The sequence below is a fragment of the Echinops telfairi genome, unplaced genomic scaffold (assembly GCF_000313985.2).
Source record: "Echinops telfairi isolate 266 unplaced genomic scaffold, ASM31398v2 ScPeMD7_7469;HRSCAF=8507_0, whole genome shotgun sequence".
Lineage (NCBI taxonomy): Eukaryota > Metazoa > Chordata > Mammalia > Afrosoricida > Tenrecidae > Echinops > Echinops telfairi.
Window position 1 is genome coordinate 85,051,884 of NW_022111372.1, and position 23,627 is coordinate 85,075,510.

General features: G+C 40.9%; 1 protein-coding gene across 1 annotated transcript in view; it reads left to right on the plus strand.

The window, feature by feature from the left end:
• Positions 1-23,627, plus strand: part of HTR4 (5-hydroxytryptamine receptor 4) — a 104,398-nt gene that overhangs the window by 27,743 nt on the left and 53,028 nt on the right. Inside the window, exons 4-5 of the mRNA XM_045284719.1 lie at positions 5,387-5,540; positions 15,048-15,616. Coding sequence (XP_045140654.1) covers positions 5,387-5,540; positions 15,048-15,616 — 723 coding nt within the window. The remainder of the gene's footprint in view (positions 1-5,386; positions 5,541-15,047; positions 15,617-23,627) is intronic.

A 23,627-nucleotide genomic window follows, 5' to 3' on the forward strand; every position in this document is an offset into this window, starting at 1 on the left:
CCCAATGGCAAAATACATCAGAGCTAAACCCCAATATGAAGAAAAATAGGAGGAAATAACCCACATAAAATGTTGAAAATCATCTCAGACCCAATGTGTACAGGAGGGATCAACTGACAAGGTTTTAACTGTTCAAGTCAGTTTTATCATTCTGATCTCTTATAGGCATCTCTCTAATGTAAGACAGAAGATTTTATGTTTAGCAGGCATTTGACTATATCGGTTAGCTGAATGTGTCAGCCACATCCCTTAGATTTCAATATTCATCAGGGTCAGTTGGGGACTCAGCTCCATTCACTCTCTCTGGGATAAAGGCTGATGGAACAGAGAGTAAAGAGTAAGAGAGTGGTGATGGGCAGTTAAATAGTTCAGAAATAATGCATGTCCACAAGTCATTGGCCAGCGTCATCACTTGGCCCTAACCAACCACCATGAGGCCAGGAAGTGCCTGTGCCTACAAACATGTGAATGGAGACATACTTAGCATACAGAGCAAACAACAGTAATGGCTACTCATCAAACTACGACTCCAGGTCCCTTTCCAACAGATTCTGACCCAGAAGCCTTGCTGTTGTTGTTGTTAGATGCCATCAAGGGCCACCCATAGCAACCTTGTGCACAATAGAAAGAAACATGGCCCAGTCCTGCAGTATCCTCATAGTCGTTCCTTTGATCGAGCCCATTGTTGCAACCACTGTCTCAATCCATCTTCTTGAGGGCTGTGTTAGTCTGGGTACATTAGAGAAACAGAAACACAGGAACCCATATGTATAAGAGAGAGTTTTATATAAAGGGTAAGTGCACATCAAGAAAACATCCCAACCCAGTGCTGCCCAAGTCCACAAGTCCAACATTAGCCCATACGCCCAACACCAAGCCACAAAGCCCTCCTCCATCCCACAAAACACACGCAATGATGCCGACTGCAGGAGGAAAGCCGAACCAGTGAATGTGTAAGCATCTCAGCACTGGAAGAAGTCTCCACATGGCTGCTTCAGCACCCAGGGCTGCGTGGGGGTAGATTCATATGGCTTCTCCTCAGGGATGTCTCGCAGGAAGTGAGCCTTGTCAACTGAAGCAAGGAACTGGCTAAGGAAGCTGCACCCTGGTCCGACCATCAGAAAGCAAGAGACCCGAGAACTAGAAAGGCGAGGCTCACTGAGCCATTTATCTCTCTGCCCTTCAATTAACCCTACATGTGTTTATCGGCCAGGTTCGCACATAATCGTTAACTGTCTCAAGGGCTTTCCTGTTTTTCTCTGCCTCTCGAATTTCCCAAGCATGGTGTCCTTCTCCAGGGACTGCTCTTTCCGGACAACATGTGCAAAGTATGTAAGAAGAAATCTTGCCATCTTTGCCTCTGAGGAACCTGTTGGAAGTATCTGGGAAAACTTCTTCCAGACAGATCAGTTTGTCCTTCTATCAGTCCATGGTACTTTCAATATTCTTTCCCAGCACCACAATTCAAATAAATTTATTCTTCTGTTCTCTTCTTTATTCCATGTCCAACTTTCACATGCCTATGAGGTAATTAAAAATGCCATGGCTTGTGTCAGGCAAACCTTATCTCTCTTAACATCTTTGCTGTTCAGTATTCTAAAGAGATCTTGTGCAGCAGATTTACCTAATGCAACACATCTTTTGATTTCTTGACTGCTGCTTCCATGAGCATTGATTGTGGATCCAAGCAAGACAGAATTCTTGAAAACTTCAATTTTTTCTCCCTTTATCATGATGTTACCTATTGGTCCAGTTTTATGAGGATTCTGGTCTTCTTTACGCTGAGCCATAATCCATACTGAAGGCTGCAATCTTTGACCTTCATCGGCAAGTGCTTTAAGTCCTCCTCACATTCAGCAAGTAAGTTTGTGTCAGGTTGGTAGCAAGCCTTTCTCCAGTCCTGGTACCACATTCTTCTTCATCTAATGCAGCTTCTCTGACTATTTGCTCAGCAGACTGAATAAGTATGGTGAGAGGATACAATCCTCATGTACATCTTTCCTGATTTTAAAACATACAGTATTCCCTTGTTCTGTTTGCACAATTGATCCCTGATTCATGTACAAGTTCCACATGAGCACAATGAAGTGTTCTGGAATTTTCATTCTTGTTTGTTATGATCCACAAAATTGATTATCTTGGCATAGTGAATAAAGCACAACTAAATATCTTTCTGGTATTCTCTGCTTTCATTCAATACCCGTCTGACATCAGCAATGATATCCCTTGATCCAGTGCTTCCTCAACTGTTGAAACATTTCAATTTGTACTCCATCAGTTCCTGGAGCCTTATTTTTGGCTAATGCTTTCAGTTCAGCTTGAAATTCTTTCTTCAGCACCGTTAGTTCTCGCTCATATCTTACTTTCTGAAATAGTGGAGTGTTGACTAGTTATTTTCATACAGTGACTCTGGATTCTTTCCATTCTCTTTGCTGCTTCCTGAATCATTCAATATTTTGGCCATTGATATTTTCATATTCTAACTCCAGACTTGAATTTTTTTCTTGTTTTTTTTTTCCAGTTTCAGATAAGCTAAGCATGTTATTCCTTTTGTTCTTTCTAACTGTTTGTTTTGCACATTTCATTATAATATGTTATTTTGTATTTTCAAGCTGCCCTTTAAAAATTTCTGATCAGGTTTTTGACTTAATCATTTTTTCCACACGCCTTAGCTACTCTATAATTAAGAGCAAATTCCAGAGTCTCTTCTGACATCCACTTTGCTATTTTCTTCCTTTCCTGTCTTTTTACTGACCTTCTGCTCTCTGTAGGAATGATGTTCTGAATGTCCTCCCAGAGCGCATCGGGTCTTCTGTCATTAGTGCTCCATGCATCAGATCTGTCCTCGAGATGTTCCCCAAATTCAGGTGGGAGAGACCCAAAGTAATATTTGGCTCTCGTGGACTCGTTTTCGTTTTCTCCAGCTTCAGCCTGACTTACGTATGAGCAACTGATGGCCTTTTCAACAGGGCCATCAGCCGCTGCCCGATATTGGCTGCTAATGAGGTTCTTCACTCTCTTCTCCTACAGAGAGAGTCAGTTCGATTTCTGAGTATTTCATCTGGAGAAGGCCATATGCATAGTCGCCACTTGTGCTGTTGTAAAAAGGTATTTGCTATGAACAAGTCATTGGCCTTGCAAAATTCTGTCATGTGATCTCGGGCTTCATTTCTGTCCTCAGGACTGCATTTTCCAATTACTGTTCCTTCTCTTTGTTTCCACCTTCTGCATTTCAATCGTCAATAATTATGAATACATCTTGATTGCATGTTTGATCAATTTCTGATTGGAGACTTTGGCAAAATAAAGCAGTTCCTTCCAACACTAGCTTTGAGGGTTCATGCATACATTTGAATAAGAGTTGTATTGATTATATTTCCTTGGAGGAAGATAGATATTATCCTATCACAGGCAGTATTGTACTTCCAGATAGATTTTAAAAGGCCTTTTATGACCATGTATGAAAGCCTTTTCTCTTTTTGGCTTCATTTCTAGTATAGTAAACCAACGATTTTCTGATTCAAAGTGCCAAGTCACAGTCCATTTCGACTCAGGATGTTGATTTTTATGAATTCCTTTTAATTTTTGTCAACTTTAATTTTTACTAGATTTATACTTCACATATTGCAAGTATCAATTATTTATTGATGTTTGCAACTGCTTTTTTCATTTTGAGTCATGCTCTGTCGGCAAATGAAAGCTCTGTAGGGTGTCCTGCCATGGCTTTATTCCAACTCCATCCTTATGGGCGACTCTAGCTGAATTCGGCAACTCAGTCGTATGTTGAGTGCCTTCCAACCTGAGGGATCGTCTTCTGGCACAAACATCTTTGTGTCCATCTCCTGTATTTCAATCGTCAGTAATTATGAATACAACTTGATTGCATGTTTGATCAGTTTCTCGTGGAAGACTTTGGCAGAATATATCAATTTCTTCCAACACTAGTTTTGAGGGTCCATGCCCCGTCGGACATGACAATGTTCTCCTCCTTTTCATGGGGTTTTCCATATCCGATAATGGTCCAAAGGTTTTCAGTGGTTAATTCCCCAGACATCGACAACCTATTCTTTCTTCACGGACTGTGCTTAGTCTTAAAGGTCTACTGAAACTTGCTCGCTTTGGGTGATCCGAGGTATTTTGACATGCAGGTATCGTGGCTACCAGAATCACAACAACACAAAAGCCACCGCAGTACAACAAACTGAAAGACAAGTGGTGGAGACAGAGTGTGGACCTCAGTATTTGGCTGGGTGCTAAAGAGGAAGTGTCCAGATCTGAGATACACTTGTCAGGCCTGGACTGCTGAGCCACGTTTAGGTCATCTCACACTGAAACTGAGCTGGAGCCTGGGTGGCCTAGTTGTTACGAGATGGGCAGCAATCTGCAAGGCCAGCAGTTCAAACTCTTACCAGTCATTCCGCAGGAGAAAGACAGGGTGTTGTACTCCTGTGAAGAGTCACAGTCTCAGAAACCCACAGGGCAGTTCTTCCTGCCCTATAGGGTTGCTAGGAGTCGGCATTGAATCAATGGCAGTGGGTTTGGTTCGGGTGTATGGCGATTGGCTACTGAAACCTAGAGGGCTGGACAAAATCCCCTAAAATATTCAGATTTATGTGTGCTGAGTTCTTAAGGAACTCCACGCAATGATGATTAAATGTGAGCCTAACACATACATTTATATGAGCAGAAACGTTTGTCCAGTGTACAGTGAACCCTCGTTTATCGCTGTTAATCAGTTCTAGACCCTACCATGATAAATTAATTTCCGCGAAGTAGGATTCCTTATATCCAAAAGTTTTACCTTTTCCTGGATGGTGAGCATCTTCCTCTGGAGCTTATTTTTATTGTCAGAAGGCTTAGAAGAAGCAGCTCGTTTAGGAGCCATCATAGGGCTTAGATAAAATTTCTTAAAAATCGCAAACAATTACAGTACACTGTACAAAAGCAAAAATGCATCTGATACATAGCTCTAATACGTAGCGATGCAGACAGAAGCGTGTACAGTATGAGCCAATCAGTGGCAGTAATGACAGAGCATGCGCTGTTACGCAAAAACCGCGATAGAGTGAAGCCGCGGAAGTCGAAGCGCGAAGTGGCGAGGGTTCACTGTATATATATTCTATTGCTTAATTTCCTTGTTTCTTTTCTTCTTCTTTCTTCTACCGATCATATCTTTCCCACCGTTCCATTATTCTCGCTTGTCTTTCTTCCTATTTTAATTCTCTGCTTCCTCTTTCAATTCTTCTCTTGTCCTTTGATATTTCCTCTTCTCTGTCATCTTTCTCCATTTCTTTCCTTCTGCCCTGTTCTCTCATGCTATTGTCCCATGCCTGTCCCTCCCGTTATGCCTCCCATGAATCACTTCCCCCTTGTGTTCTCTCTTCAGGTACTATGCCATCTGCTGCCAACCTCTGGTCTATAGGAACAAGATGACCCCTCTGCGTATTGCGCTAATGCTGGGAGGCTGCTGGCTCATCCCCATGTTTATCTCTTTTCTCCCTATAATGCAAGGCTGGAACAACATTGGCATAATTGATTTGGTGAGTACTCACAGAGTCTCCTTTGGTTTGTTCTAAGGCTCTATCTTTGCCTGTGGTTCTAAATAAGCAAACAGAATCAGTTAGCTATTTCTAAGAAAGATGCTGATAGTACCTGAGTGACAACAAAAAACAAAAGTTAATCATTTTGTGTACTTACTATATGCCCAAACGTACACTAAATACATTTTATACAACCCTGACAACATCCTTTTGGGGAAAAATATAATTAGTTTCCCAATTTTACCGATGCGAGGATTAGATACAATCTCAGTGTCCGAAAGCTAGAAATAGAAGAACAGGTATTTAAAGCTCGGCTATTGGAATCCAGAACTGAGTCTTAGTTAGGTGATGTACTTAAAGATCATAAGAAAATATGAGGTCTGCCATGACCCTGACAATACATGGCTGGAGGTGGTGAGGGAATGGAGGGAGCTCTGGGCCAGGGTTAAGTGAACCAGGCCCCAAGTCTCCCTGTGTCATTGATCCACTTTCTGGGGCAGTTTGAGAAGATCCACTGGTCTTCAGTGAAGAGGATTCTCTTCCAGGAGTATAGGATAAGGACGTATGGCAACTACACCAGGTAATTGTCAACCTTGTCCAAATGATCTTTAAAAGTCCCTCTACTATGTTTGTAATACTGTGTTGACATACTATGTTTGTAATAGGAGGTGTGTAATGAAAATCAAAAGCCACGGTCTGGATTCCTTATCAGAGATTGCATAAGGAAGAAATCTTTGGATGGGACAAACAGTTAAGTTAACGCAGCTGCTCATTGAGAAGTCAGTGGTTCAAATCAACTCAGAGGCACCTTGGAAGAAAACCTTGATCTCTTTCTGAAAGATCATAACCATTGAAAATCCAGTGAAGCTTAGTTTGCTATATCCCCTAAGGACTTAGGAAACCACTTCAAGTTTGATCATAGGATCCACGTAGATGTAGGAAGGGAGCAGACCAAATGGAACAGGGACTGCCTCTTTCTCTCTACACCCCATTTCTAGATTCTAGTCCTTAATCTCTATTATTTGTTGGGTGCTATCAAGTTGATTCCTTCTCATGTGACAGAGTAGTACTGTCCCAGAGGATTTCCCAGGCCATACTATTAACAGAAGCAGATTGCCTGGTCTTTTCTCCATTAAAGTGACTGGCTGGTGGATTCAAACCAGCAACCTTCTGCTTATCAATCAAGTGCTTATCAATCATTAGACCACCAAGTTTGCCTCATCCCTTATCTCCAAACAAATCCCTTCATCAGGATTGGCGTGTCCTATGTCAGAACAAGCATTCCTTAGTCTTCTGAAAGAAATGCTGCAGGCAGAGAATGGAGAAATGGAGATACGTACAAAGGTAACTAACTGTAGGCGTTATTTCCCTCTTGTTTAGAACTCTTGCGTTCTGTCATTCCCAGAGGACATGGAATCTATGTTTCAAAGAACTCATTCGTTGTTGTCATTATTAAGTTTTTCCAAGGCAGCTCTTACTCATATTGGCCCTACACTGCCCGGTCCTGTATCCCTCTCACGATGACTGGTGCATCCACTGACTCAGTCCGTAATTGTTAAGGATCACCGCTTTGTTTTCTGCCTCACTAAAGCACACAGAATAATAATAATAACAAAGAGCCAACAGATGTTGAACACTTACTATGTACCCAGGACGGGTTTGCCATTGGTTCTGTGAAACTTATGCAGCCCTCCCATTAACCCTGCACAGTGATTCACATTTTTTACCTCATTTTATAGATCAGGAATCGGTGCAAAGAGGTTAAGTCATGTGCTAACATCACACGGGTAGAAGGTGGTGGTATTTGTGACTGAGAGCAGACTTCCTGGACTCCAGAGTCCACGCTGTTAATGCTTGTCCCACTCCTGCTCCCTTGTGGAGAATATCTTTGAAAGTATTACCATCTGTGAATTGGAAACTTTTAATGAGGGCTCTGACTCTCAACTTTCTGGCATAAAACCCCCAAGATAAATAACCCGATCACTTTTGGTTTTGTTTTTACTAAGGGAGGTAGAAGGATCCCTATCTGCATTGGGATATCCTCTCTTTATGAAGCATCTGCTTTCTACTAACATACTTAATACTTGTTCTGTAGTATTGGAATTGTATTTTACATGTATCTACTCATTTTCACTTATGTAGACCTATAGATAATCTAGAGCAACTCACATGTCCTCATTACATATATACCTATAGATAAGAGGAATTTAAAAAGTTTGAGGGGGCTAACTCATTATGTTTATTTTTGTATCTTTAAATTCTGTTCTCCATATACTTTTTGAAGCCCCTCAAATTGACACATGCAATGTAGATGATGCACAAGGTCAAGAGCCAAGCACGTCTAGACTCCCTAGAAATTAAGGAGCCCAGGTGGAACTTGTGTTAAACATTTGGCTGTTAGCAGAGAGGTCAGAGCTTTGAACCCACCAGCTGCTCCCTGGGAGAAATACGTGACCAGGTGCTCCGGTAGAGATTCCAGCCTTGGAACCCTGGCGGTCAGCTCCACTGTCTGTGAGGTTCCGATGCATTTGAATCAACTCACAGATGCGTTGGCACTGGTTTCTTGGTGGGCTAGAAATGAAGCTCTACTTCAGCATCCGATTTTATGAACCAGTAACCCCACCAGCCAAACACGCGGTTATTAACATAATGTAGCAGGAGCATTTCCATATAACGATTTTCTCCCAGAAAAAAATAACCCATGAAAGATGAATGACATTTCTAAAATATTTTCTTTAGATTCCACCAAGATGCAAAACAAATGGCTTCAGGCGCTTAAAGTGCTTGTGTGTCGGCGGCAGGGTTGGGGAGGCAGGAGGAAAGGTCTAAATGAGTTCTTCCAGGGCCTTCACGAGGGCCGCCTTGCCTCTCCCAGACTAGGAACGTTTACCCCTCTTGTGCCCCTTCTCACCTCGTGCTTTCAATGCCTATGCAGCCCCACCTGGGAGAAACACTCTGGGAGCTGCCAGGTAGAGGCCCATGTGCCATTTTAAATCTTCTAGAAGTCACATTAAAGAAATACACACAGATAAATGAAATTAATTTCAATATGATGTTTCTTTACCTGTGGATCATCTCAGCATGGCATCAATATAACATAATTAATGAGATCTACTACATCTTCTGTGTAGTATTCTGTCTTTAATAGCTGGTGTGTAGTTTGCACATAACACACCACGCACTTGAGACAGGCGCTTTGACTCTGGGACCATCCCTCCCCCAGTCCCTTGCGGCATCTCCACACAGAGAGTGCCCCTCCCTGTAACTTGGGTGATCCTTGAGTAGGAAGGTGCAGGCTGGGAGTTGTGCTTTTGGCATGTCCTGTCCACTCATGGCCCAATCCTCCAGCCTGCCCACCTCCTACATCCCCAGGTACAAGTACATGTACTGTCTTTCTGCATATAAGGGATCACCGCTTCCTTTCATTCATGTAAAACTCGCCACTCTTCCATTTCCAGGGCTGCCGCTTGAACTCACATAGAGCATCTCCTGGTGGAGTTTCTTCACCGCCACACAGCCAACTGACACAGCTTTGTAAACTGTGTAGCTCAACTTAGACTACAGCTAATAATATCCTTTTTTCCCTTATCATCACTACAATGTATTGAATATTTATAGGCCTGTGGTCAATGTTTCACATGTGTTAATATCACACAATCAACACAATGTTATCATGTAATACTCACCATCGGTATGAGCCAAGGGGCTGCCAGCCTGGCTTCTCACAAGCATTCTCACTGCATTCCTTCCAAGACAGATCTGTTTGCTCTGCTGGCTGTTCATGGTACTTCCAATAATCTTTGCCAGCACCATGATTCAAATGTTTCCGTTCTTCAATCTTTCTCCATTTACCTCGATGTTGTCTATTGGTCCATTCATGCGGATTTTTCATTTCTTTGCCTTGAGTTGCAGTCCATACTGATTCGCCTTTCCTGATCTTAAACCACGTGGTTCTGTTCAAATGACTGCCTCTTGCCTGTGTACAGATTCTGCATGAGCACAGTGAAGTATTCTGGAATTCTCATTCCTCCCAGTGTTATCCATATTTTGTTATGGTTCACACAGTTGAGTGCTTTTCCATAGTCAATAAAACACGGGTAAACATCTCTGCTCTCAGTCAAGATCCGTGCAATAGCAGCAATATCCCCTCATGCCACGTACACTTCCGCATTCAACTTGAATTTCTAGACGCTCCCTGTAGATGTGCTGCAACACCAATTTTGAATTCTTTCCACCTGTACTTGCATGTGAGCATAATGATACCGTTTGATGATTTTTGCATGCTATTGGGTCATTTTTCTCTGAAATGGGGGTGACTGTGGATCTCTCCAATTGGTTGCCCCATACACATATGCACTTGAAGCGGGAGCATTTCTCTTTCTTCCGAATTTTGTACCATAGATAAGTGAGTGCTTCCAGTGTCTCATTAGCTTGGTGAAGTATTTTAATTTGTACTCCTTTAATTCATGCAGTCTTATTTTTCACTGATGTTTTCAGTGCGTCTTAGATTTTTTCCTACAATACCATTGCTCTTGATCATATGGTACATCTGGAGTTGGTTTTATACGAGTCAGTTCTTTTGGGTACAGTGACTTTGTAAATTTCTTCCCTTTCATTTGTTGTTTATTTATATTTTCTTCCTATGTGGTTCGATATTTTATGCATGGAATCCTTCAATATTTTGAGGCCTTTTTCCTCTTCAATTCTTCCACCTTGCGATATGCTGGGTGTGTGCTTGCTTTTTGTGTTCCTAACGCCAGGTCTTTACGCCTTTCATTATGAAACCCTACTGTGTTTCCTCAAGCTGCCCTTGGGAATGTCCTGTTCAGCTCTTTTGCTTCATTATTTCTTCCATTTTCTTTAGCTACTCTACAATCAAGATCAATTGTCTGAGTCTCCTCTCTTTTGTTTGTTTAGAATTTTTTTTCAAATCATTTTATTAGGATGCAATCCAGACACCATACCATTTAATAATTCAGTCCTATCAGGCAGTGTTGTACAGTTACTACCAAAATCAGTTTTCAAATTGTTCTTCCTTCCTTTACTCCTTTACATCAGCTCTCCATTACCTTCCTCCCTCCCCTGCTGTGCTCCACAAAACCCGTAATCTGGTTATTGTCTCTGTAGAATCACCCATTTGGGGTTTCATGTACCCCAGCCCCCACAAAAAACAGGAAAAATATATAACAGAGTTAAGAAGGCCACCATCAATAGCAGAATGCAATAGAGATAACCTTCCATTTGAAAGAAATAAGTATGTTAAAAACTAAATCAGATTCATAGTGTATCAAAACATACATCAAATGACAAGTTTTAGCTATTCAATTCAGATTTATCATTTTAATCTACTATAATCATTGCGAACATACTCTTGGTCTAATAACCATGTTATTCCCACCCTTACATGGTCAGAGGAAGATCACTGGAGACCTTTGCCATGTGTAGATCCTGAAAATGTATCTTGGGCTCCCACTGTCATCCCCAGCCTTCTACAAACCAGGATTTCACAATTTAGGCTCTGATACCATTCCCTCCTTCAGAGTTGGATTCTATCATTTGAAATCCTCGGATCACACATGTTGGCATGCTTCTTCCATGTGGGCTTAGTTGAAACTACAGCAAAGTGTGATGAAGAAATTCGATGGTGCCCAGCTATCAGAAAGAATAGTGTCTGAAATCTCAAAGGCTTGCTTTCAAGCAAGCATCCCTCTGAGATGTCAACTAACCCTCAGAGTCTCTTCTGACATCACTTTGCTCTTTCAGTTCTTTCATATCTTTTTAACGGCCTTTTTCTTTCTGCATGTATGATTTTTTTATGTCATCCCACAACTAATCAAACCTTTCATTAATGTTTGTTCAATGCATCAGATGTATTCTTGAGAAGTTCTCCAAATACAGTTGGGATTACACCAAGTTGTATTTTGGTTCTTGATGACTTCTTTTGATTTTCGTCAGCTCCAATCTGAACTTGCATATGAGAAATGTGTGGTCTGTTCCACAGTCAGTCCGGGCCTTGTATAGGCTGATGATACTGAGCTCCCCTATCGTCTTCTCACTGGCAAAGTCAATTGGGTCCATTTGTATTCCACCTGGTGAAGTCCACATGCTAAGTCACCATTTATGTTATTGAAAAAATATATATACATTTGCAATGAAAACGTCCTTGGCTTTACAGAATAAGGTCGTGCTATCTCCAGCTTTGTTTTGATCACCAAAGCCATATTTCCCAACCACAGTTCTTTCCTCTGTGTTTCCACCTTTTGCATTCTAATCACCAATAGTTATCAATGAATCTGGATCACGTGTTTGATCGTTGTCATACTGAAGAAGTTGGTTTCACTCACACTTACTGCTATCAAGTCAATTCTGACTCATAGCAGCCCTTTCGAGAACAGGGTCGAACTAAATCTTCCCAGGAGTAGACAGCTCTGTCTCTCTCCAGCAGAGTAGCTTGTGGATTCAAACTGCTGACTCTCTGGCCATCAGCTCAGTCAGTGCATAGTCCACTACACCCACAAGAACTCCGGAAGTTGGTAGAATTCTTCAATTTCTTCACCACTAGCTTCAGTTGTATAAAGGTGAATAATAGTATTAACTGGATTTCTTTGCATGCATGTAGATATTATCTTTGTAGTCTCTTATCATTGAAAAGCATTGTGCTTCAAGACAGATCTTGAACTGTTCTTTTTTATGATTAATGAGAAGCCACTCCTCTTGAATTGATCATTCCAGCATAGTAGATGGTATGCTTGTCTGAGTCAACATGGCCAACGCCAGCGTGAGCCTTGATGGATAGTAGGTTATACGTTCCACTGCTAACTGCAAGTCAGTAGCTCAAACCACCAGTTACTCCTCGGGAGAAAGATGAAGCTTTCCATGCACTTGAAGATTTACCATCTCAGACCCCCACAGCCTGGGAATCTTTACCCTGCTCTATGGGGTGACTGTGAATTGGAATCATCTCTATGGTAGTGAGCGTTGTCTTTGTTTAATGCCTAGAATATCAATCTTTATGTGTTCCATTGCATTTTTTATGATTTCCAGATGGGTGTGAATATCCCTCACACAATTTGATTTCATTTAAAAATTCAGTCAGTAGGGGATGAGAATTTTGGGAACAGAAGTGTAGAAGGCAGAACACATTAAGAGGTTAAGACTACCAACTATTCTTTGACACTGAGACTACAACTAGAGGAATTGGGTCTGTCTCTTGTCATTGATAACAGCAATGTTTATCATTTCAAAGACAATGATTTTATGGCAAAAAAGCAGTGACAGTGCTAATCAGAACACAAAAACAGAGGCTCAGTCTTTTATTCAGAATGGAGTGGTAGCATGGACTGCAATTTCATTGAGAAGAATGCCTAGGGCACTCTCCAAGAACAGCTTAGAACACTAGACAAATTCTGATGCATACCCGACAGAAAAGAAGTCAAGCACAAACGGAGTGTTTTACTGTTGTAGCCAAATACACTTTTTCTCATTATTTAAAAAGCAGAGAAATACCACTCAACATCAACACTACTGAGTGCTGGTGAGGATTTGGAGGAACTGGATCTCTCATCCTCTGGTGGAGGGGATGGAAACTGATCATGGTTTGACGGTGTTCACCGGTTGCCATTGTATTAATTCCAACTCATGATGACCCCATCTGCATGGCGCTGGAACTGTGCTGTTCAGGGTGTTCAGTGGATGATTTCTCGGGAGTAGATTGCCAGACATTTCTTTTGTGGAAAATCTGTGTGGACTTGAATTTGATCCTTTCATTTTACAGATGAACATACAAACTGTTTGCCCCACCCAAGGTTTCCTAACATGTGATTGCCTGATGATACACCGATGTCCTCCTAAGTGTATGTTCCAGAGAAATTGAAGAACCATGTACACACACAAAAGCTTATATATGAGAATATTCATTAATTGTTTTATTCAAAATAACCAAAAACTAAAACAACTTAAATGTCCACTAATAGTGAAAAGGACAATTGTAACTTAATCCTGCAATTCAGTGTTATACTACACTTCAAAGGAATAAATTACCAGTACGTGTTGCAGTACAAATGACTGTCCCCAAATCAAAGAGAATGAAAGAAGTAAGGTATGAAAGGTATATTCTTTGTTATTTCATATCTATTAAATCTGAAAACAAAATTAACCTATAGTGACAAAGGTCAGTGGGCTACCTTTCAGGGTAATGATGGCTGTAGAGGAATAGTGAGTTTTCTGGAATGCTGGTACACAGCGTGATTTGAGTACTGTTCACTTAAGTGTATTTACTGTGTAATAATGTACTCATCTGTGTGCACATACAACCTGGTGGCTTAGTGGGTTGCACATTGGGCTGCTAACCATGAAGTCAGCAGTTTGAACCCACCTGCCATATCATGGGAAGAAAATGAGGCTTTCAGCTCCCATATTTACAACCTTAGAAACCCACAGGGGGCAATTCTACTCTGTCCTATAGGGTTGCAATGAGTCAGAATTGACCTCATGGCAGTTCATTTGTTTGTGCACATTCAATATTTATATGTTGTACATGTATTTACCTGAAGAAGTATGTCAAAGGAAGAGATCAATAATTTAAAATAGGGACCAAACAGTTTCAATGGCTTGATTGAAATATTACTGAAAAAAAAATCAGAAAATGGAAAGAGAGTTAATTTGGGCAGTAAGTGTTGCTTACGTACCAACCTTTCTGGTTAAATCCTTTATGGTCTTTTGATCTTGCTCTGCCCAATCTATATAATCTTTCTCCGTACTTCAAAAATAATCTACCTTATTTTTCTCCCTAACTTAAAAGCTGCCCGTGGCCGTCACTCTATACTGGTTCTTTGAACTTTGAGCTGCCAGAATGGTAGCAGCCTGCTGCAGAGCGCAGAGCAAGCAGAGCAATACATCCAGGAAAACGCCCCATGCTATTCCTTAAAGAGCAAGGGTTACCCCGGTGGAGAACAGTAGTTCTTGAATGTTGGTGAGCTTTAGAAGTATTTTAAAATACAAAATAAAACCCATGGCCCCTAGGGAGAGGTGGTGCAAGAATCTTCACTTATTATAAGACCTCCAGGTGATTCTGACGTTCCTGGTCTATGATATCCTGTGACAAGACCCTTGTGTATAATGCACAAGCAGACAGGGGAAAGAGAAGAGAGGCAAACCTCCCTTCCTGATTGGGAATGATTTGGCCCCTGTCTTACTGCTGCTCTTTGAAGGAGCTTTCGGCCTCTTTCTAAGCAAAGCCTCTGAACCATGGCATGTGATTGTGCTCATTTTCCACTATCACGGTTCGAGACAAAGTTATGGTGATAAACTCTCTTCTTTCTTTTCTTTTTTTCATGTTCTCTTTTTTCTTTTACTCTTGTCTCCCCTTCCTCCCTGCTCCCTTCCCTGTTCCTATCTCCTAACCTTTCCCCTCTTCTTTTTCGTTCTTGTCTCTTAACTCCGATTATTTCTTCATTTTCATTTTGCTTTCCCCTCCTCCCTCCCCTTTTCTCTCCCTCCAACTTTCAGATAGAGAAGAGAAAGTTCAACCAGAACTCTAACTCCACGTACTGTATCTTCATGGTCAACAAGCCCTACGCCATCACCTGTTCTGTGGTGGCCTTCTACATCCCGCTCCTCCTCATGGTGCTGGCCTACTATCGCATCTATATCACAGCTAAGGAGCATGCCCACCAGATCCAGATGTTGCAACGGGCAGGAGCACCCTCAGAGGGAAGGCCACAGCAGGCAGACCAGCATAGCACGCATCGCATGAGGACAGAGACCAAAGCAGCCAAGACTCTATGCATCATCATGGGTTGCTTCTGCCTTTGCTGGGCTCCATTCTTTGTCACTAATATTGTGGATCCTTTCATAGACTACACAGTCCCTGGGCAGGTGTGGACCGCATTCCTTTGGCTTGGCTATATCAATTCTGGGTTGAACCCCTTTCTCTACGCCTTCTTGAATAAATCTTTTAGACGTGCCTTCCTCATCATCCTCTGCTGTGATGATGAGCGCTACCGAAGACCTTCCATTCTGGGCCAGACTGTTCCCTGTTCAACCACAACCATTAATGGATCCACACATGTGCTAAGGTGAGTGCTACAGGGGTTGGCGAGTCTTGCTAATGCTTGTTGGGTAGCTCTAGGATAGTCTGATTCCTGAGGGATGATTCCAGTCACCCTGTGCTGTGTTTGCAAAGATTAAAGAAGGTCCTCTCATCTCGTCAGAGAGGAGGCTGTGGAGGAAATTGTCTTGCATTCAAATCCAGTCTCCATTGTTCTGTGACTTTGGACAGCTCAGTTCGCCATTTGAATCATTAATTTTACGTCTTAAATTGACATCTACATCCAAGAACTTTTGTGAAGATGAAATTAACTAAAGTATGCAGGGTACTTAGTACGGATTCTGACACCTGGTAAACACTTGAGAAATAGTTTCTATGATCAAAAACTATATTCTCGAGTAGCGGTTAAAATCAGGGAGTGTAAACTAAAACCGATTTTTTTTAACTACCATTGGCCTGATTTAACCTTTAGGATAAGTTCTCTTGGTTTCACGTTCCTCAGTGGTAAATATGGATGATTATACTAATCCCCACCTCTGGGTTTTAGAGAAATATAGAGATAAGGTATTTATATTAGGTCTGACACATGGATAATGTTCTTAACACTACTAATAAAATATAAATACTTTTAATACTACTAATAAAATTATGAGTATTGGTAGGAGTAGTAGTATTAACATATACCTGAGATCCTAAAATGATCATAAAATAACAAGATGAATTATTTAAACTAGAACAATAAACACTCAATCATAGTACCATATGACAGATACTGTAAGAGAGCTATGGGCAATCTAGAATGGGATTATGAGTAGAAAACAAGTGGATGTGGCTTAGGGAGATCACAGAAGACTTCACAGGACCACATTTTATATGAATTTGAGACACAGAGAAATACAGGAAAACCATTCTAGAGAGGGAGAACAATGTGTGTGTGTTGGGCGGGGGTGGGGTCATTGGAAATATCGAAGCCCAGGACAGGGTCAATGTGACCTGCCCAAGGCTGCATGGGCTTGATGGAGGTGGGAGTGACTCTGGAATTGCATGTTCAATGACTAGTTATAATGCCTTTTTCTAAACCCGGCGGATCTTCCAGCCACCCTGGGCTAGAGCTGTTCTCCGCTGCGAAGATAAGCACATTGTGGATAAGCATATCCATCTGTAACAAAGATGAATTGTTAATGGCGTTTTTTTCCCTCTGCCCCGGGCGGCTCAGGAATTTCTAAAGAGTGGTTCCCTCTTTGAGATAAGGCTTTAATTTTTTTCTGATGACAGTATTCAGCTGCTCTCACAGCTGAAAATTGGGGAATTTTCATTTGAATGTGTAAGAGAGGAGAAAACAGGGCTGGCTATGAAACATAAGTGCTTCTGGCTCAGAGATGGCTCAGAAGCATGAACTCAGTTTTCTGCAGTCCGTGTGGGCAGGCATGCAGCTAACACTTAGAATGGTGCTGAAATTCCTGCTGCTGTCAGGCCCTCAAAGGGTATCCTATGGGCTGACATTCCCTCTTAATTATTTTGTCCTAGCCAATGTCCTCGAAAGAATTCAACCCTAAAGTAAAGTGTGTGTACAAGAACTTCTGTGTGCATGCCAGATAGTTTGTCGCTATTTAAGCTAGCAGTTGCCTAAGTCCTGGCTGTCGACAACTTACAAGCAGCGTATGGTCCAGCAGTGTGCTTGTTAAGTCAGCTGTTTGGACTTGGTGGCCCTTCCCCATAGAAACAATCATAGAGGGTTTGGGGGTTTCTAGGGTAACCCAGGAAATTGGTTTTCATCACTCATGCTCCGCTATTTTCTCTCTACTGCTTTTGGAAATCCTCAGTGTGCTTGTAAAGTACAGAGACAGCCGTTTGGGGATGATGATGGACAGGCTCTTCATATTATATTTGAAGAATATAATACGTATTATATTTACATTTCTTTCATGTGAACAGTTGTGGAAGTGCAGGAAGTTGGTCTTAGATATTAGTCTATGGAAATGGAGAATCTTATAGAAGTAGAGGACAGACATTAAAGGGGAAAGATTATCTGAAACTTGAATCCACTCTAAAATAAGTCTTAGAAGGACAGGAATTCTGCCTGTTTTTCTCAGCACTGTGAACAAATACAGCATCGCTGATATATGTATACCCACATTTTTTCAGAAATAGCACAGTCCTTCTGTTTGTTTGCATACCACTTCTTCCCACCTAGGAGGCACTTTCATAAATGCACGAGGCTAGTTTTATGTAGCACATATATATTTTAAAAAATTGGCCTAGCAGAGTTTATGGAAATACCTTCCAAGATGAGGGAGCAACTGGCAAATGTAGAAAAATATTATTTGTGAGAAATTTAAAAATACAATAACAAAAATGTACATATTTCATGAATTAATTAATGAATCCTACAGTAAATTATCTGGATCATTTTTGAGTGTCCCTGTTAGCATAGTGGAGTTAAGCATTGGGCGGTTAGCCCAAACATTGGCTGTTCAAGTGCACCAGCCACTCATCAGAAGAAAGATGAGGCATTCTGCTTCTGGGAAGATGTAAAGCCTCGGAAGCTCTATGGAGCAATTCTCCCACGAGTCAGAATTGACTGTTAGCAGTAGGACAGTTAGATTAGTTAGGGAATAAGAAAAAAAATTACAATGTTCCATTAAAAAAAAAGGCAGCCTAGTAGCGCAGTGACAAATTCAGGTGAGTTTAAGAAATATAAAATTACACAATAAAAGGTAAAATCAGCATGTATGCAATAATTCTCTCTCAATCCCCAGAAATAACAGTTAACATTGCTCCAGTGACCTTTCTGATGCCTTTACAAGTATTCGTTACGAAATCATAGTTATTTTTTCTTTCTTTCCTCTGGTGGGATCACCAGCTGCATATTCTGCACCTTGCTGTCGCTCCCGAGCAGTGCAGTTAGGAGATCATTCCACTTCAGTACATGCAGATCTAACTTGCTCTTGTTTCCTTTAATTTCCCACTGTCTCCTGTACTAAAAATACATGTTGAATTTTATTTAATTGTTTTTCCTTAGTGGGCATGTAGGCGTTCCCTTTTTTTTTTTTTTGCTCTTACATATTGTACTGTTTTTAATACTTCTGCATTCATTTCTTTGTGCATCAGTATTTTTTTTTCAGACAGCTACCAAAAGTGAAATGCTGTGTGGACATGTATGACCTTGTCAATTTGTGTTGTATACCATAACATTGATCTCCTAAAACATCAATTTGTATTCCTTTCCATAGAGGGTGTAAGTACCCTCTATTTCTTATCCTCAGTGACACTGATATTATCAATCTTGTATTCTTTTGTTAACATGAAAAGACACCTGTTCACTTAATTTGCACTTCCCAGATGATTTTGGGAGGTTAGTTTGGACTAACCTTTATATTCTCTCTTACATGAACTCTACCTTCAGATATTTGGCCTTTTGAAAGTCAGTTTTGCTGTGTTTTTCTTATTAATTTTTAGGTTTCCTTTATTATATTCTGGCTATTAAGCCTTTGGTATGTCATCTGCAAATAAATTTCCACATCATCGGACTGACATGTGTCATATACAAGTGTCAAATGCTGCAAACAGTGCTCTCCTATGACTTCTTACAGCTTGGCCACTTTCCTTCATGAAATACTGTCCACGTTGACTTGCCAAAGCACCATTCTTCCCTAGTGTTTCTTCCACCTCATCAACAACCCGTTTTCTGTCTCTTTTACCAGTCCTTCCATCTCTATCTGCTCTCTAAATATTGTAGTTCTTTGAGGCTTGGTTCTTGATATATTTTTCAAATAACACTTTCTTGTATATGATTTTGAAGCCCATAGCTGTAAATATCACTCATGTGCTGTCAACTCTTTCCAAAATTAGTATCTCCAGATCTTAGCTCTCCTCTGAGCTCCTGACCAGAACAACTCCCTTGCTTCCTTGACAACCCCACATAAGTGTCTCTTCAGAATCTCAAAATCAGTGCCCCCAAACAGAACTCTTATTTCTCTCCAGGCCCCCTCCCACCATGAATGTCCTTTGTCTCCCTGTCTCTATAATTGAAATCAGGTTACTGAATCCATATACCTTCTTATGGGTCAAGGGAGAAAGACTATAGTAGAAAACAGATTTTATTTTACTTTATTTCCTTTTTCCCCAACCCATTGCCATCGGCGATTCCAGTGCTTGCTGGCCCTGAGTGACAGGGAGACCTGCTCCCTAAGGCTGTAAATCTTTTCTTTTTCAAAAGAGTTTTATTGGGATGCAGGGGAGGGTTTTTTGTCAATCGTTGTATTGGGGACTCCTACAGCTCTTATCACAATCCATCCATCCATCCATTGTGTCGAGCACATTTGTACATTTGTTGCCATCATCCTTCTCAAGACATTTGCTTTCTGCTTGAGCCCTTGGTGTCAGCTCCTCATGTTTTGTCCCCGATGGAGGGGAGGTTTACAGAGCCAATTGGTTGTATGGTCAACAATTTACACACATCTTGTTTTGTGACACTCGTTGTACTCCTCACGATGTAGTATCACTCTCCCTATGTCCTCTTTGTGTTTATTATTTCCATTCATCTTTCTTTGTGATCCATACTGCCTCTGAGATGATCCCTGGGCAAATCCCTGTTGATCAAAATGATTAATCTAAGGCATGCACACCTATACTTACCTGGCAGGGGAGATACCATGATCACTAAGGAGTGCGCACCAGCCAGTGTTATTCTTCATCTGACAGACTTGCCGACTATTTAGCTGGAAGCTCAGCCATGATTTTAAGAAGAAGAGACAATTGACTACTATTGGGGGAAATGGAGTTAAATAGGATTCAAAGTTAAATTTAATGGTAGAAGCAAAATTATAAGATGCTGCCTGAATAAACTTATGCCTGCATTTATAAACTCTGGAATTTGAAAAGGGCGCCTTCAATTCCTCACCCAATACAACCATTAAAAAGGTAATTGACAGGTCAATATGAACTACTTCCATGTTATTAATAATAGTGGTTATGATGCCTAACGTTATTCCAGACAAATGTGTGTCCATTGCTATCTTTAAGCACCATGCGTGAATCCTAGCATTTAATAGTTGCAATACCCCAAAGAGGTAGGTACTATTATTATCATCACTTTAAAAATGGGGAAAATGAGGTAGAGCATAAGCAATTTGCACCAGTAGTAAGATATGAAGCCAAAATTCAAAGCCAAGACTTTCTGACCTTAGGGTGTAGTCAAAGTCATGGTTAGAACTGGCTCATTCCATGAAGAATTTAACCATGTGTGAACTTTGGGGCCATTTGTAAATCTACTAAGTTTAATATCATCCTACACATAGTTCTCACCTCTTATCCAATTTGAAGCCATGGTAGGCAGTTATTTGTTCAGATTCAGCATATTGAATCTCTTTTTAAAAGTTAAAAACAATATGACTGAACCACAGGGGCGTGTTCTTACTAATCTCCTGTTGGTTTGCCTGGGTACACATCAACCATTCAGAGGCATATTCTGCTCAGAAGACATGGACCGACCTTAGGGCCTATGTCAAGCTCTTCACAATTTTTAAAGCACATTGTTTTCAAGAAGAATGGAGCACTGTCCTTCGTTGTACATCCTCTCCTATCGAAGGCTGACTGGAGTACTGCTTCTCCTGGTGTTTGTGATGATTTAAACTGTAGAGTTCCTTATTAAATTCCTATCAGACAACACGTTCCCAGAGGGTAGAAAGTGACCTTCTGCTTTATATACAACATACACCTCCACACAGTGCTTGCAGATAAAACCAGTATATGCGCAGATGATTGGTACATTTTTCTATTAACGACATTTCCTTACGATCATTCCCAGACTTATGAAGAGTTAAAAATACTCAGAATTATAAATTACTTCAATCTTCTTAATCTTCCTCAAGATTCTCAAAACAAATAATAGAGGAATTAATGATGACCCAAGGAACAAGATGGGGAGATTTCATTCATGACAACACAGATTTCAGAGCATTTCCCATGAAAAGTGTTTTTGAGAGAATGAAATGTTCATGTCCCATCAGTAAGGCTAAATCTTGCCTTAGTGGTTTAGAATACTAGGTCTCCCCAGCTTGGCTCTATCTAGATGGCTCTGTGTTGTGTGTAATATTGGGATGAAGATCAACAGTCAATTGGGTAAAATATGCTTTTTCAAGAGGTTCTTAGAGGACTTTGTTCACCAAAATTGTGCGGACTGATAGTATGTGTAGTGACAGAGATGTCAACAGTTCTATGTGATTGTTTTCTAAGTATTTTCTTTGTAAATGTCTAGCCCAGTATCAAAATAGCAGTGAAAATACCATTTGGTGGGCTGATGGAATCGTTTGCCTTAATATACAGGTTACATAACCTTCTAAAACAGTTTCCAAACAGTTATTATAATATGAATGTTTCTTGGGGCAGTTTTAATTTTGGATGCACACATAAATTAAATAGAGGCATAATGCCAGTGTGTGGGCAAGAGATTCTGAGACGTGCACTGTGTGTGCGAACTGATAATTAGTGAATTTGCAATCAAGCTTTTAGCTCCTTCTCACACCCTTCACCTGGTTCTGAAACTAGATGCTCATCTCCATCCACTAGCATCTCCCTTAGTCTTAGAGCAGGCCCGTTTCCACCTCTGGGGAGCCGCACTAACCGTGATAGCAGAGAAGAAATAATCGAATGACCAGGCATTGGCTGCATTCCAAGTAAAGACAGAAATGAGGCAAAGGCATCTGATTGCCTCTCCTGTTTAACATGCACATGCAAAATCCAAAAGACAGAAGAAAATGAGATGTAAAGACTGGCATTGAGGAGTGAAGCTGCCATTTATTATTGGTAAGCAAGGTGATCATTCACTTCACCCCCCTAAACTGCAATGACTAAGAAGACATTTCATAGAAGGCCCAGAGAGATCAGCACTCAGCAAGCAGTGGTTACTTACTATATATTCCTGCATCCTAGAAATACCCAACTAGAATGGGAATTAGGGAAAACGGCGTCATTTACAGAAGCAAGGAACTCCAAAATGCCTTTTTTTAAAGTCAGAGTGCAAAACCTTTATAAAATGAAACTTTAAAAAATGAACGTCAAGAACAAAGCCAGGAGCATTGCTAAGGGCTCACTGTGGACAGAAAAGAAGATTGCTGTAAAATCCACATTTTGCTGTTGAAGTTCTAAGAAACTCATCACAAGTTCAGGGTTGCAGACTCTGGAAGTTGTTTCATTAGCTTCTGAGATTTGATTCACAGTAACCATGTGCTGAGTACCTAATGTACCAGGCACAATATGTGGATGCACTTGTAGATAGAAAAGAAGAAAGAGACTTGGTACCTCATTGAGCTAATAGTCCAGGTAAGGAGAGAGGCATAAAAGCACAGGCTAATGCAGATCGAGGGGAATGTGCAGAAGTGGAAACTGAGCCAAAGGAGCAGCTGCTTCACCAACAATTCCCTCATCGCTGTTGATGAGGGTTGCCTTTGCATGAACTGCAACAAGGAAAGGAGTCAGGGCTCCCTGAGCTTGCTCAGCAGTTAGACAGATCTGCAGTTTTAAAAGCGCTTCTTTATATTGAGTTGGAATTTATGACTTCAACCCAAACCTACTACCATTGAATTGGTTAAGACTCAAAAGGAGCCTACTGACTGGCCTGACTTCTACTTTGAGTAAAAGAAAACCTGGCTGGTGGACCCTGTATGATGGATGCTTTGGTTGTAGACCCTTCTGAACTTTTTCTTTGTAGACTATTTCAATATCGACCATTACTCTCTATATATTAATGGGGGAGGTTTGGAGAACATAATTATATTTTTTTCAGTCTTTATTTTAAAGTTTCTTGGTCATTTTCCCCTCAAAATATGTCCGGAAGACCACTTGCATTAGAATCACCTTGAAACTTAGGAAACAACATGGATTCCTAGACCCTGATGTCAAATAGTGAAATATGGGAGAGAAAGCCTTTTGGAAGCTTGCTTCAATTCGGTCAAAAATCAAGCCACATAACTCTCTTGTGGGATCCCCAGTACAACCACATAGTCATTTTACCTAGCCTCACATGACTAGCCTGGATG